This window comes from Rhinatrema bivittatum, unplaced genomic scaffold, assembly GCF_901001135.1.
Source record: "Rhinatrema bivittatum unplaced genomic scaffold, aRhiBiv1.1, whole genome shotgun sequence".
Taxonomy (NCBI): domain Eukaryota; kingdom Metazoa; phylum Chordata; class Amphibia; order Gymnophiona; family Rhinatrematidae; genus Rhinatrema; species Rhinatrema bivittatum.
In genome coordinates this window covers 40,508-55,100 of record NW_021821026.1, presented here as the reverse complement: position 1 = coordinate 55,100, position 14,593 = coordinate 40,508, and the positions used below count along the sequence as shown (strand labels likewise).

Below are 14,593 nucleotides of genomic sequence, written 5' to 3'. Positions count from 1 at the left end.
GAAACCTTTAATGTTGTTCTTGTTCTTTTAGATGTTTATTTGTATTAAGGTCTAATGTAGTTGTTTTGCATGCCAAACTGAGTGAAAAACATCTAAATGTCTTCTGTTGCTGGTTTTATATTTGTTGTAACTTATCAATCTGGTGACTTAAAAAAATGGTTCATATGTTAGTGGTAAGTGGTAATCAAAAATAATTAAAAAATGCAGTATATTCAGGTGCTCGTTGCAAAGGTCATCAGATTCTATATACACTCCTTCATATCTTCTGTAATTTCATCCACCTGTATAACAATGTGATTTTCCATCCCTTCCCCTAATTTCAGGAGAAAATTGCCACCACGTATCCACTCGTTTTTTGTTTGGTTTTTTTAATTCTTTAAAATTTTAAAATTTTCAATTATAAGTCAAACCGATGTTTATAAAGTATTGGACAGAACATATCCACTCTTAGTCTGTCCTTATACTACTCAGTGATTCTATTTTTTTTTTTTTCCCTAGAACTTTGCAGGATAAATCTGAAGGTTTCTCTGGGCATGCTTGAAGTTGTCAAGTCTCTGCAGCTTCATGGCATGTCTCACTTCATCATTTCTGCTGCTAGAAACTGATTTATTTTTAATGGAAGACTGAAGTTAGCTTTCCAGAGCAAATCTTTTTTTGAGTAAAATTCTTCCTTAGTGTATTTTTAATCCCTCTAAGTATCTTAATTCGGCATTTTGATATCGTCAAGCTTCAGTTTTTTCATATTCTGTCAGTAGATCTCACTTTTGCTGCAATCTCTAATCAGCTTTCCAGATGGGGAATGCTTCTTTTTGTATTCAATCTTTCCTTCAAAATTTATTTTCCAATTGATCTCATATTGATTGTTTTAGGCCAAATCCTTAGGAAGGAGCCAGATCTCATTCTCCCAGCTTTTGCTGAGAATCAATCAGGCTCTGAGCACTTGAACACAGAGCTGAAGAAGAGAGGACATTGAAGGAGAAGATCCGTCAGTGTTGATTTCCTTCACACAACTTGAAGGAAGGAATACTGGGATATCCTGCCCTCAAAGCAGTGTCAAATGGAGTGAAGTTTTATCCAGTCTGCTTACCACATCAGTCTCCATTAGTCCATCTTTCAGGTTACCCCAAGAAAGTGAAGGAGTTTAGACCTCTAACTGACCTCCATCAACCATTTGAACTGATATTTTTGAAGAAGAACTTCAGAGATAGCAGAAGTGCTTGTTCAGCACATGAAAAGTGTTGGGTGGCATATGTCAACTGTCTCAACTCCAGTTGGAGTATTGAATGACCACACCCACTGCTGCCTCCGTTGTGCAACCAAGCATTTTCAGGCTATCATCAAGCTTCGAGTCTCGAGGTTTGGTAAGCTAAAGTTGAACTGTTTCCAAGAGAAGCTTCTCCAGACCTTCATTGATGATCAGTTTCAGTATCTCAAAAGTTGTCAATCAGTGCTGAAAGGCAGTTGACTCTCTAGAATTGGCATGCCCTCAGAAGTCATCCATAGTTTATATAGAGAATGACTCTGAACATTCATGTTTGTTCCCTCATGAGTCGAAGGAAAGCGATTCTAAGGTAGAATTTACACGTGAATGTTTATAAGACTCTTACTCTAGTCAAGGAATAGATCGCTTAAATGCCTTCTCAGATTTGTTTAGACTATAACATAATTTCCTTTCAGTTGTAGGTTGAAGAAAAGCACAGTACCCTATTATTTGGACTTCGAGGAGTCATTGATAGTGGCTTTTCACCCCTTTTTATCAGGAGGTTTGCAAGAGAATGTAGGAAAACCTACATTCTGTTGTCCTGGTACACAACATACTGGGGTAGATTTTCAGACGAGCGCGAACAGCCTACTTTTGTTTGCGCTCCAGGCGCAAACAAAAGTACGCTGGATTTTAGTAGATACGCGCGTAGTCGCGCGTATCTACTAAAATCCTGGATCGGCGCGCGCAAGGCTATCGATTTCGTATAGCCTGCGCGCGCCGAGCCGCGCAGCCTACCCCCGTTCCCTCCTAGGCCGCTCCGAAATCGGAGCGGCCTAGAAGGGAACTTTCCTTTGCCCTCCCCTCACCTTCCCCTCCCTTCCCCTACCTAACCCACCCGCCCGGCCCTGTCTAAACCCCCATCCTACCTTTGTCGGGGGATTTACGCCTCCCGGAGGGAGACGTAAATCCCCGCGCGCCAGCGGGCCTCCTGCGCGCCGGGCCGCGACCTGGGGGCGGGTACGGAGGGCGCGGCCACGCCCCCGGGCCGTAGCCACGCCCCCGTACCCGCCCCCAAAACGCTGCCGACACGCCCCCGCAACGCCGCGCGCTCCGGCCCCGCCCCCCGACACGCCTCCCGACACGCCCACTCCGAGAACCCCGGGACTTACGCGAGTCCCGGGGCTCTGCGCGCGCCGGGAGGCCTATGTAAAATAGGCTTCCCGGCGCGCAGGGCCCTGCTCGCGTAAATCCGCCCGGTTTTGGGCGGATTTACGCGAGCAGGGCTCTGAAAATCCGCCCCTCTATGTCCAGACAGCCATGAGATTTGATAGGTTCCAACTGCTATACCAGTCAGTGATGGTTGAATGCATTCTAAAATACACCAGAAAGTGTACAAATCATATCTTGGTGTGTGTTGGGGATGAGTGTCAGATCATGGATCATTTTGGAAAAAGGCATTAACTAATGCTACATTTTAGTCCCATATAGCTTCCTACCAGGTCTACATGGTATAGCATTTTTATATAGCATTCTGGAAAGGGCAAAGGAATTCACTGACTGCCTCTCTTACGAGGATCAGGGTGTTGACTCAATGCAAGGAGCGTAAGAAGAATCTTATATGTTCAGCATTTAATTATTTTGCGATGACATTGAGCCTCGGCAGTCACTTTAGATGAGCATAGGCATTCGTGATGCTGGTTGCCTAGCCTACATGAAGACATGCAGAAACAACTTGCAGATAATTGCTGATTTTCTGGAGGGTTAAGTTCAAAATCATACTACTTGTCTTTAAAGCTATATATGGATTTGCCCCCAAATATTTTAGTTCTATATTGAAGATCTATCAGCCTGTACATATACTTCATTGCTCATTTCAGAATCTGTTAGATGCAGTATCCATTAAGTAGATCTGCCTTGTTGAATTTAGAGCAGTTATTCAGTGTGGCTGGACCATGCTAATGAAATTCTTTGCCAGATGAATTAAAAGCAGAATTGAGATTATAAGGTTTTGTAAATTATTGAAGACTCACTTGTTTGGGAGACTTTTGAGGAGCTCAATTATTTGTTTTAAATGTGTGGGGCTTTTAGCTGCTGTTCTAAGGCCTTATGTCTTGACATGAGGTGCTGCTTTTTGTTTATTTGGTTGTTGGTATATTATTTTTATAAATGTATATCTGTTCCCTATCTAGAAATGTTGATTCAGTTTATACATTATTTTAAATAAATAAAGGTCTTGCACTGGAGGAAATCTCTTCAGAGATTACAAGGAGGCTCTGAAATTCCTTAAAGACCACCATGCAGTGCTTCATGCTCTCTCCAGTATTGCCTTTGTCAGCTTCCACCTCAAGAGTTATGAGGCAGGAGCCTAGGAAGCAATTTTTATCCCAGAGAAAACTTTTACAAAGTTCTATTGGACATCCTTTTACGAGGGAGTCCCATCAGTGTGATTAGGTGATTAACTTTGTGCTCAGAGAAAATTAAACTGCTAATCTGTGTTCATTTGTTATATGAAGATGGAAGAATTTTCAGTCCCGCATACCCAGCTTCCTTTGCTACTGGAGTTTGGCTTGTTAGCTTAATAATGGAACTTGGAGTGCAGGAGTAACCTAGTGGTTAGAGTAGTGTGCAGTGAACCAGGGAAACCAGAGTTCAAATCCCTCGGCTGCCACTTGTGACCTTAGGCAAGTCACTTTACCCTCCATTGCCTCAGATACAAATTTAGATTGTGAGCCCTCTGGGGAAAGGGGAATTTTACAGTATGTGACATGCTTGAAAGCAGAGACTCTGGAATTGCTGTGCATATTATGTTAATTTTCATTTTTAGACCACTTTTCTTGTACCAAAATACAACCCAAAGCAGGTTACAAAGAAGGAAATAGTACAACATACATCAAGAAACTAATACAGTTAAAAAATACATTAATATAAAACAATAGATAAAATACATATCAATATATCAAGCTGGAAACAAAGGCTAAGCCATAAACCAGCTAACAAAATATCTGTTTAATACTAGAATAGCCCACCCAACCATATTCCAGTACTCTCAGCCCCTGCAGTGGGGTCAGTTAAAACAGTCTCCCCCAGGTGACGTCACAGGGAGCTATTGGACAGGCGCGGCATCAGCAAGCTAGGTGCCGAGCTCTTCCCCTAAGGCTCAGGAATAGACCGTAAGGTGTATTTTAGCTGGCAGCATTTTTCCTCTCTGCAGCAAGGTCAGCTAGAATCTCCTTCAGATGATAAGGCGAGTGGGCAGAATTATTCCAACCTTAATGAGACTGCTACTTGTGTAGTGCATTAAACAGGTCATGGTCAAAGGGACTTTCAGAGCCTTTGGAAACAAGTTTGGTGGTGGTGCTTTCTGATGACGTCACCTCTTATTGTGATTGGTGATTCCTTTATCTTTAGGGAGCATTTATTACAGGTAAGGAACTTGGTTTTAGATGACTGAATGAAAGCACCATGAGAAATATACTAAATGAAGTTTGTCACAAAAATAAACTGTTATCGCATTGTTGAAATGCTGGCCTTTGAAATAGATGTTTTACCTGACAGAAGTCAGCTGAAGGTATAATCTAACTATTTCTATGTTCAGTGCAGGGAAAGGTTAAATCTACTCCATTTGAAAATGCTAGTGTTAAAAATTCATTATTAATGTGTTATATTTAACGCTGCATTTATTTTTGCTTTGATTCCAGGGGAAGCAGCTGCTAATGAAATTTCATTCTCTTATGTGATGCTGGCAACATGTAGTTTAGTTGTGCTGATAATCCTGCTTGTGAACTGCATTTCCTGCTGTAAGGAGCCAGAAATAAACTTCAAGGTGTGTATTTAAATTAACATTGGCAGAAAGGGACATTCTGCAGTTACAGCAAAACTAAATCAATTAATATTTTACCTGATTTTATCCTGGCTGGTGAAATCCTGTACTTTGTCTGTCCCCTTAGTTATGTTTATTTCAGGTTTTGTCATGTGGGTGGAAGCTTAAGCCTCATGATCTATTTTTTCTTTCTCTTTTTGGCCTGGCAGTTTGCTCCTCCTCCTCCTAGTTCTATCGGAACCAGCCTTCATTTGCAACTGCCCAGGGTTTTTTCCCCCTCCCTATTTTATATCCCCTCTCACCTCACCTAGCCCAGTTGTTGCATTGACAACACACACACATGTTCTGGAATGCCTTTCATGCAAATTTTTTTTTTTACTTCATATTTATAGAATGTGGCCTGTAATGTGGGCAGATTCTGGTGATATAGATATATTTAGATATTCTTTTCAAACTATCCTGTGAAGTGTACATAGAAAGAATGGATTAGCAATGAGGTGTGTGTGTGTCCCCCCTCCCCCCCCTGTATTTTAATAGACCCTTCCTCCCACTGTTCCAAGTCTGGTCATTGTAGCAATGGTCCTGAGGCTGGAAACTACATCAAGGCTTATTTTGTGTCCAGGGCCTTAAATACAGCCACATTGTATTACCCTTAATGACCACAGATCCCCTCTCCCTGGTGACTGGGAACGCTGCCACCACAGTATCCCCAGCTGACCCAAGTTGCCAAAGGCCTGATCTGGGAATTCAAGCAGGGGACCTCCGTTGGCAACTTGCTACACTGCCACTGAGCTACTGGGCCAGTCAGCAATGAATCTTTTAGTGCAAAAATATTGATAGTGATCATAGGTACATATTTCACAGATATTTCTGAGGCTAGCACACCTTTTGCATTATGGGGCAAATTTTTAAACGAGGGCGCGCAGGGTACGTTTGTTCGCGCTACCCGGCGTGCACAACGTACACCCAATTTTATAACATGTGTGTGCTGCCGCACGCATGTTATAAAATCCAGGGTCAGTGCAGTCCCTTCCCCTATCTAACCCACCCCCCAGCCCTACCTAAATCCCCCCTACCTTATTTCAAAGAGTTATGCCTGCCTCTGGCAGGTGTAACTTGCGCGCGCCGGCCAGCTGCCGGTGCGGCCGCTGTGCCGGAGGCCTCGGTCCTGCCCCCAAACCGCCCCGGATCGGTGCCACGACCCCACCCCCTTCCTGCCTCTTTTTCAAAGCCCCAGGACAAACGTGCGTCCTGGGGCTTGTGCGCGCCACCGAGCCTATGCAAAATAGACTCGGTGTGCGCAGGGGCAGATTTTCGGGGTTACGAGCGTAACCCTTTGAAAATCTACCCCTATGAGTTTTGCTGAGCCCTTTAAAGAAGTCGTTTGTGGTGCATTGCTCCCTGAGTAGGAAGTGGGGAGGGAGTTTGAAATTTATGGTGCGCTTTGACCCTCTCAGTAGTAGAAAATATTTGTTTATATTGGCCTCCATTGAGCATGTAGGATTGTCATTTAGCACTATGTACAATTTATTTAATTTTACATTAAATTAAAATTACTCTAAAGCATTCAAGCTTGGTCAACTTTGAGGTGAGTCAAGTTGAAGCTCTGCCCCAGACTTCATGTGTACTGAAAGGGGTAAATAGATTTTGTAGTGACAACCTGAATATATATGTTAGATGTCTAGTTTAGTATGTGTATGTATGTTTGTACACGTATATTCAAGGCAATTGCTGGACAAAACTGTATCATGAGCAAGGATTGATTTCCGTTTAACTCACAGGCTTAAACTTACTCAAATTTGGTGATGTGCCTTTCTCCTACCTTGGCTTGGTACCTAGGTAGTCATACTTTATACTAATAAACTAGAAAAATGCATTATTGGTTATTTTTGTCTTAAAGTAGTTCATGGTTTTATTTGGTAATATGTCCGATATCCAGTTCAAAAGCCAGTTTGTAGCTTGAGGTCTATGTACTAAAAGCTTTCTTCCATTTTGTTTATGTATGGAAAATGCTTAGTGCATAGAGTCCTTAATTTTCAGCTTAAGAGAGTTAACTCTTTTGGCATGAGAGTTACTATGCAAACAGTTGGGTGCCCTATCTACCCAAAGTAGCTTGGGGAAGAGATCTTCCTGCATAAGAGATTCTTGGCTCAGAGCAGAATAATTTTTTATAAAATGCCTATGACACATTCAACACTCCTGTCAAATAATCATTTGGTGACCATGTCATCCAACTGAGTGATAAGTGATTGCCCTTTTGGTTCATTATCCTTTTTCTATGTTGAAAAAAGAAATGGTTATATTTCAGGTATGTTCGTTTTTACTACCTTAGCTGCTATTACTGTCTAAGTAGCAAAGTGCTGTTTCTGCTCTTCCAGGAATTTGAAGACAATTTTACTGATGAAATTGATTTTACGCCACCGGCAGAAGATACTCCATCAATTCAGTCGCCTGCAGAAGTTTTTACTCTTTCTGTCCCAAATGTTTCTTTGCCAGTTCCATCCCAGCTTCAGCCACCTGAAGGTATTCTGTTTTGCATTTTTAAATATGGCCCTTAATATAAAAATTGATATAATGTTTCCTATGTATATTCTTCTCCTTTTACCCTCTTTTATCCATGAATAGGAAATACAACGAATTGAGGAAAGCCGGTGATAGGCTACAAATCAAAGTATTTGAGAATAATTTCAAAGACATTTATGCTGGTAAATGCTGAGTTACCTTGGTAAACTGGCCTTTCTGAAAATTGCCCCTCTGAGTGGCTTAAAAAATACATTGAGATTCTCAGGGGTTATTTTTGGCGTGTTTTAGGTTTGAGAAGTAAAACAAGAGTACTTGGCATTTTCAGAAGTAGGCACTCTGTTTTATCCCAACTTGGCCATCGTGCAGATAGAAGATGCAGAGCACACAGACACCTACCACCCGTATTTTGATTTCCCTTTAAAACTGAACACGCTTTGCGATTATATGGGCTACACAGATTTGCCCCATTAATCTTGGGAATAAACAGCAAGGCGAAAATATTCTTGTTTTAGACATTCATTTTTTTTTCTAACATTTTACAGGTTACCTATTTCTAATGAATGTATACTTTTAAAATGTCTTGTGCAATTAGTCTTCAAACAAAAGTAAAATAGGACGGAGTGAGTTTGGACAGCTGTTTTTTCTTTTTGTAAAATCCCTTTCATGTCCATAAACTTCCTGTCTGGGATGTGAACTTTGTCAGCCCCTACCATGCTGAAAACATCCTGCCTTATGCCTCTGTCATTTTTGGGTTTCCTGCTCAGGAAATAGAGAAGTGCATGGCAATTGGAATTGTGGTAGAACTGGACCAAGCATTTTCAAATCTGAGGGATATATCTTTGGCCTGTTTTAACAAATACATTACAAACACATTGTATAAAAAATTTATTTGGCCCTGTGCTTTTAAAAAATCAAGACATTTGTGTTAATTTGAGGACTGAGGTGCCTACCTAAGCCTTCATATCTGAAGTTTCTACAGATTCTTATAAAAATTAGTTAATCAGAAAAACAAAAAAAACCTTATAATGCCACAATTTTAATATCCATAGTAGACACTATAACTTAAAAAATTGTCAGTCGCACACCGTAATCCAAAACTGAATATGTGATAAAGGGACCTTCATAAAAATGGACTGGTCACGTTGCTGCCAGCAAATTACTTTCACAGTATCTGGTGAAATAGATACAGAAAGGATTTTTCTATTGTCTCCCCTCACAGGGAAGGTTTAGGCAGATGTGGTAATCAGAGATGTGCAAAAAGTTACATTTCAAATTAGAACTGGATATATTTCAGGCTGGTTTGGAGTTAAATGGGACTCTGGATTTTCTTCAGAGCTATTGAAGAAATCTGTCAGGTGTTTACTGGTGGATTTGGGGAAAATTAAAAGTCTAAAGCAGATGCATAATTGGGCTGAATTTACCTTTTACATTTTTTTAAAAATTCAAAGTACATTTTTCAGATTTGCTTCAGATTTCTTCAAAGAACTAATTCAAATGGCCTTTTGAAAAATGTGAAGTTTATGCTTTTCCCATTATAAGTGTTATATGAGGTACAGGAAAATTAGTTCTTACCTGTTAATTTTGTTCCTGTAGTACCACGGATCAGTCCAGACCGAGGGTTGAGCCTCCTGTCCAGCAGATGGAGACAGACTAAAACTGAAAGGGTATCCTATATCAGGACAGAGCCTACTCTGCAGCCCCTAAGTATAACCATTGCCAAAGCAGGTAAAAAAAAAGAACCCCCTCCCCCGAAGAGGAAGATCAAGCAAGTAACCAGAAAACTCAACTGAGTAACCATACAACCATTGAAGGAACTCTGTATAAGAACACTCTTGCATATCCTTGGTCATCAACACAGATGCTTCCAGTGTCCTGAAGATAAAGATAGATAACTTGCATCCAGAGACCTGTAGGAAAGCTTTGAGTGGACGACATGAAAGAAACAGGGAAGGGAGTCTGGACTAATTTTCCTTTCCCTGTACATACCCGGATCAGTCCAGACCATGGGATGTACCAAAGCTTCCCTAAACCGGGTGGGACCGAGACAGTCCCGCTCGAAGTACCTGCCAACCAAAAACCGGTGCTTGCACATCCAGCCGGTAGTGTCGAGCAAAAGTATGCAGGGATGTCCATGTAGCGACCCTGCAGATTTCTTGCAGAGAAACCCGATTGACTCTGCCCAGGAAGTAGCTTGAGAACGCAACGAATGAGCCTTCAGGCCATCAGGAACATCCCAGCCTTGGCAAAGATAGGCCAAGGAAATTGCCTCCTTCAACCACCGGGCAATAGTAGTCTTAGAAGCCGGTTTGCCCCGATTTGGATCACTCCAGAGGACAAAAAGATGATCGGAGACCCGAAAGTCATTGGTGACCTGGAGGTACCGAAGTAAAACACGCTTCACATCCACCCTGCGAAGATCGCCATCAACGGGACCCGCGACCTCCTCATGAAAGAACGCGGGAAGTTCCACCGACTGGTTGACATGAAAAGCGGAAACGACCTTCGGCAAGAAGGAAGGAACTGTTTTAAGAGATTGCTGCTACTTCCCATTCCCGAAGTAGCAGCAATTTATGCATTGGATGGAAGGGAAAGGCACAAGCTGGAGCCCTGAGTCCCGCCAGGACCGGGTCCATATGCTTTGGCAGCGAAGCAGTCAAGAGTATCCGCCAGGGGCCCCTCAATCCCTAGCTCCTGAAAAACAAAGGGAATGAGGGGTTCCAATTTCTCCCTCTGAAACATACGGAGAACCCAGGGATCATCCTCTTCCGGGGGGGGGGAGGGGGGGAGCATCCCCGCTAAATCCATACTTGGATCCGGAGTGACCAGGGGAGTCGGAGGATCAGGGAAGGAGAGGGACCCCTGGGACCACCCGGACCGACCCCTGTGCCTCCGGAGTCGTAGGAGCGGGCGGAGGGGCTGTCCGTAGGAGTTTTGCCGGTAGGGGACCTGGGGAAGGGTCCTCCTCTTCCTGCAAGCTGGCCAGGTAAGATTTGTGCAAAAGAAGCACAAATTCTGATGAAAAACGGGGCCTCGCCTTGCCGAAGGGGGAGAGGGGGGGTCGGGGACCACGTCCTTTGGCCGCATGGGGCTCAAATCAGAGGGAAACTCCGCAAAATTTGATTCCTCAGCGCCGAGCAGCCCCAAATCGGGAGCTGCTGAAACTCCCAAAATGGCCGCCGTTCCTGCGGTTTGCCGACCCAGAAACTGCCTTGCCATGCGGTGAGGAGCGCTGCCGAAGAGGAGCCCTCCTCACCCGGCAAACGAGCAGAGCCCCTCGCGCGATAGGCGCGTCGAGGGCTCATCACAAGCTATGCAGCAATGTGATCACAGCATACTCGGTGAAGAGGAGCCGCGATCCTCAGCAAAAACCAGCTGATTTCAAAAAGTTAGCTGCCGGCAGGAGCAGAGGCAGATGAATGAACCCTGCACGCTCTTCTGCACACAATACCCTGGCTGCTGGCTTGTGGATTTATTTATTTATTTATTTTTTAAACTGAGAGAGACAGTGAAAAAGCCTTCCCAGTGCAGGGGAAGAAAAAAGCTCCGAGCCCCAAGGCAGCCAGGTAAGGGGCGGGGGAGTGATTGGACCACCAGTTTCACCCTCCAAGGATCACCGGGAAAGAAAAAACAGGGCTTAGGCTATGCAACACAAAAGGGGCTAAGCCCCACAAGAGCCAGGAGACAGAACTGTCTCCTGATAGAAAAAGACAGAGTCCACGACACTAATATATATTTTTTTTTTTGTAAACACTTGAAATAAATTACTACTTGCTTGATCTTTAGAGATAAAAGTACCCAACAGGGAAAAGGGCTGACTAGCCGAGATCAGGGAACCGCAGGTTGAGCTGATCCATCTGATCCATCAAATACAGAAGGGCTGCAGGGTAGGCTCTGTCCAGATATAGGATACCCTTTCAGTTTTGGTCTGGCTCCATCTGCTGGACAGGAGGCTCAACCCACGGTCTGGACTGATCTGGGTACATACAGGGAACTAGGTTATCTTTTTAAGACTGTTCACTGTACTGTTGGGAGATGAGTATCCTTGATACATTTGAAATGTAAATCTGTTCTGTTGCTTTGAGCCCTATCAAGACCCAGATTTGTTTTTACAAATCCATTTTAATTTTCTTAAGAAATGAGATGTTGAATGGACATGTTCTCTGCATTTTTGTGTTTTTTAAAATAGGTGGGTTAAAGTCTCAAGTTGCACGTCATAGTCTGAGCTACATCCAGGAAATCGGACACGGCTGGTTTGGAAAGGTAAAATTTCCTTCCTAAATCTAGTTTTGCCATTGTTTCCCTCCTCTTCCTCAATTAGATATTTCTTTTAAAATACTACTATTTTTTTTTCCAACAAAATAACAGGATAAAACCGTTTTTCCTGGATTTCTTCTGTCACTGATTACAAGTGCAGTTTTATGTTGTTCTTGCTAAGTTTTTCCATTTGGGAAAAAAAGCAGATTGTAGTGCTTACATGAAGGACTCCTAAATAATTGGATGGATTTTACAACAGACAACATCAGTTTAAAAATATCACAGTGATTGCTTTTTATAGCAAATGGTTTGGGAGCCAACAAGTTGGATATAAAAGAATTTGTTGTACCAGAATGTGACAACTGTGGCAATTTCTTTCAGCAGCTTTGCTTTCTTAAAAATGTGTGGTGTGGTTTTTTTTTGTTTTGTTTTGTTTTTGTTTTTTTTAAATGGAGGACAATTTTCAGACATTTTACTTGTGTAAAATGCCTTGGCTGAAAATTGGATCGCCCCCTATTCTGCCTGATTAATTATATCCATGAGCTTCCACTGTGTATATACTTAGAACTGGGTTCTAGGGCAGAGATCATATCTGAAATTGTTACACTGTGTAAAAGTGCAGAGAAGGGCGACCAAAATAAGGGGCATGGAATGGTTTCCCTATGAGAAAAGGCTAAAGAGGTTAGGGCTGTTCAGTTTGGAGAAGAGTCTGAGGGGATGATATGATAAAGGTCTAAAAAATCATGAAAGGACTTGAACGGGTTAATGTAAATTTTTTATTTACTCAGATAATAGGATTAGGGGACACTCCATGAAGTTAGCAAGTAGGCATTTAAAACAAATTGAAGAAAATTCTTTTTCACTCAGCACATAGTTAAGCTCTGGAATTCATTGCCAGAGGATGTGGTTACGACAGTTAATATAACTGGGTTTAAAAAAGGTTTGGATAAGTTCCTAGAGGAAAAATCCATAAACTGCTATTAATCAGTAAGGAATGCCTGAGATCTATTTAATGTTTAGGTACATGCTAGGTGCTTGTGACTTGGATTTGCCACTGTTGGAAACAGGATGAGGGGCTTGATGGACCCTTGGTCTAACCTAGTACGGCGTTTCTTATGTTTAGATTTCAGAAAATACAATCCAAGCTCTGAGAGAGAGAGACTGCTTTACAATTCTTATGGTTTCTTTTGGGAGTTTTATGATGACATACAATAGTTTGCAATGGATTACATTTTGATTAGAACTTGCTTTGATTTGTTGTTTAACACCTATAAATCATTTTTGATTCAAAAGTGCCTTAAATCACTTTATGCCAAATTAATTTCAACTTGCCTTTTCCAATGACTGCAGTCTAAATTCATAGCATAAGAGAGTAAGCTAGCTAGGCCTTAAATTTTGATGGGCAGGTGTGTGCAGGCATTTGGCAGTCTCTCCTTGAAGAGTCTCAGCTACATCCACAGCTTAGGCAGGAGACTGGTCCATGACTTCCATGTAGTCCAGAGACAGCAGATAGCTCTGAGAGACAAAGGTTGCAGATAACTCTCAACAATTAGATGGGTCCTAATGGAGCCAGCTGAAACAGACAGGGACCTCAGAAAGTGTGCTGGCCAGGACCTTGGCAAGCAAGTATGGACAGGGACCTAAAAAAAAGTGTCAGACGAGGAGCCTGATCTTTTGTCTAAACTTTGAGGCCTTGTCAATTTCTTCACGTGAATGCCCAACAACCAAAAGTAGATCCGAAAGTCATTGGAAAATATTTATTGATGAATGGATTGTCCAGTTGGTGCTCGACTCTAGGCCTGAGTTTCACCCATACAGGGGCTGCTTCAGGGGCTACAGAATAAAAGCAGTCAAAGGAACAATTATTAAAACCAATACAAAACTCACAAATAAATACATATATAAAAACACATATAACATTAAAAATCCCACATCACACAAATTTTTAAAAAATATAATGTAAAACAAGAAAAGAATAATTAAAACAAAACAGACATTTATGAATATGAATTATAAATAAATTGAACAGACAAAAATTTGCAAGGTCGATTTAAAACAGAAACATATGAACAAGGACCATGGGTAACACCTTAGTATTATAATTAAATAACCTGTTCAAGCAAAAATTGTATTAATTATCAGTATGTATACTGAGCATCTGTGCCTATCAAGAGAGAGATGAAAGATGTAAAAAACTAAAACAGATAGAGGGGGGTCGGAGTGTAATTGAAAAAATTGTGTATTTTTACCTTAGTCTATTTTTTGCACATTAATTTTATAGTTTTATAATTCCCCTTTTTTTTTTAAACTGGTTTATTGTTTGAATGTCCATGGTTTCCCTTTATTTATTTGATTTCATTTTTTACAGTTCTTACTTCAAAGTATCTTTTATAAATCGGCAATTTATCAACCCTTTATACTCAAATTTTATACACTAATTATCATGAAGTTGCAAACCGATGTAATAAAAATATGCTGTTATATTATGTAACTAACATTAAACGATGTAAACCGTTCTGATGGAGAAACTGAATGACGGTAAACAAAACACGACAGATAAATAAATAAAAAGAACTGATCATAAATATAAATAGACAGTTTCTCACTGGTCTGGATTTCCATGACAACATTACCAATAACTAAGGTAAAAATACACAATTTTTTCAATTACATTCCGGTCTGGACTTGTGCGGCTGGGTAACTTGCTACTTAACCAGATATCTTTAAAATATATCTGGCTAAGTAGCGCTGTTGAACTCTTTAAAAATAAATAAGATAAAAATAAATACAAG

At 41.5% G+C, this 14,593-nt stretch overlaps 1 protein-coding gene across 1 annotated transcript in view; it reads left to right on the top strand.

Annotated features, from left to right (window-relative positions):
* LOC115082377 (serine/threonine-protein kinase LMTK2-like) overlaps nt 1–14,593 on the top strand; it is a 68,998-nt gene that overhangs the window by 14,406 nt on the left and 39,999 nt on the right. Inside the window, exons 2-4 of the mRNA XM_029586604.1 lie at nt 4,903–5,027; nt 7,403–7,547; nt 11,734–11,807. Of these exons, the coding sequence (XP_029442464.1) occupies nt 4,903–5,027; nt 7,403–7,547; nt 11,734–11,807 (344 nt within the window). The remainder of the gene's footprint in view (nt 1–4,902; nt 5,028–7,402; nt 7,548–11,733; nt 11,808–14,593) is intronic.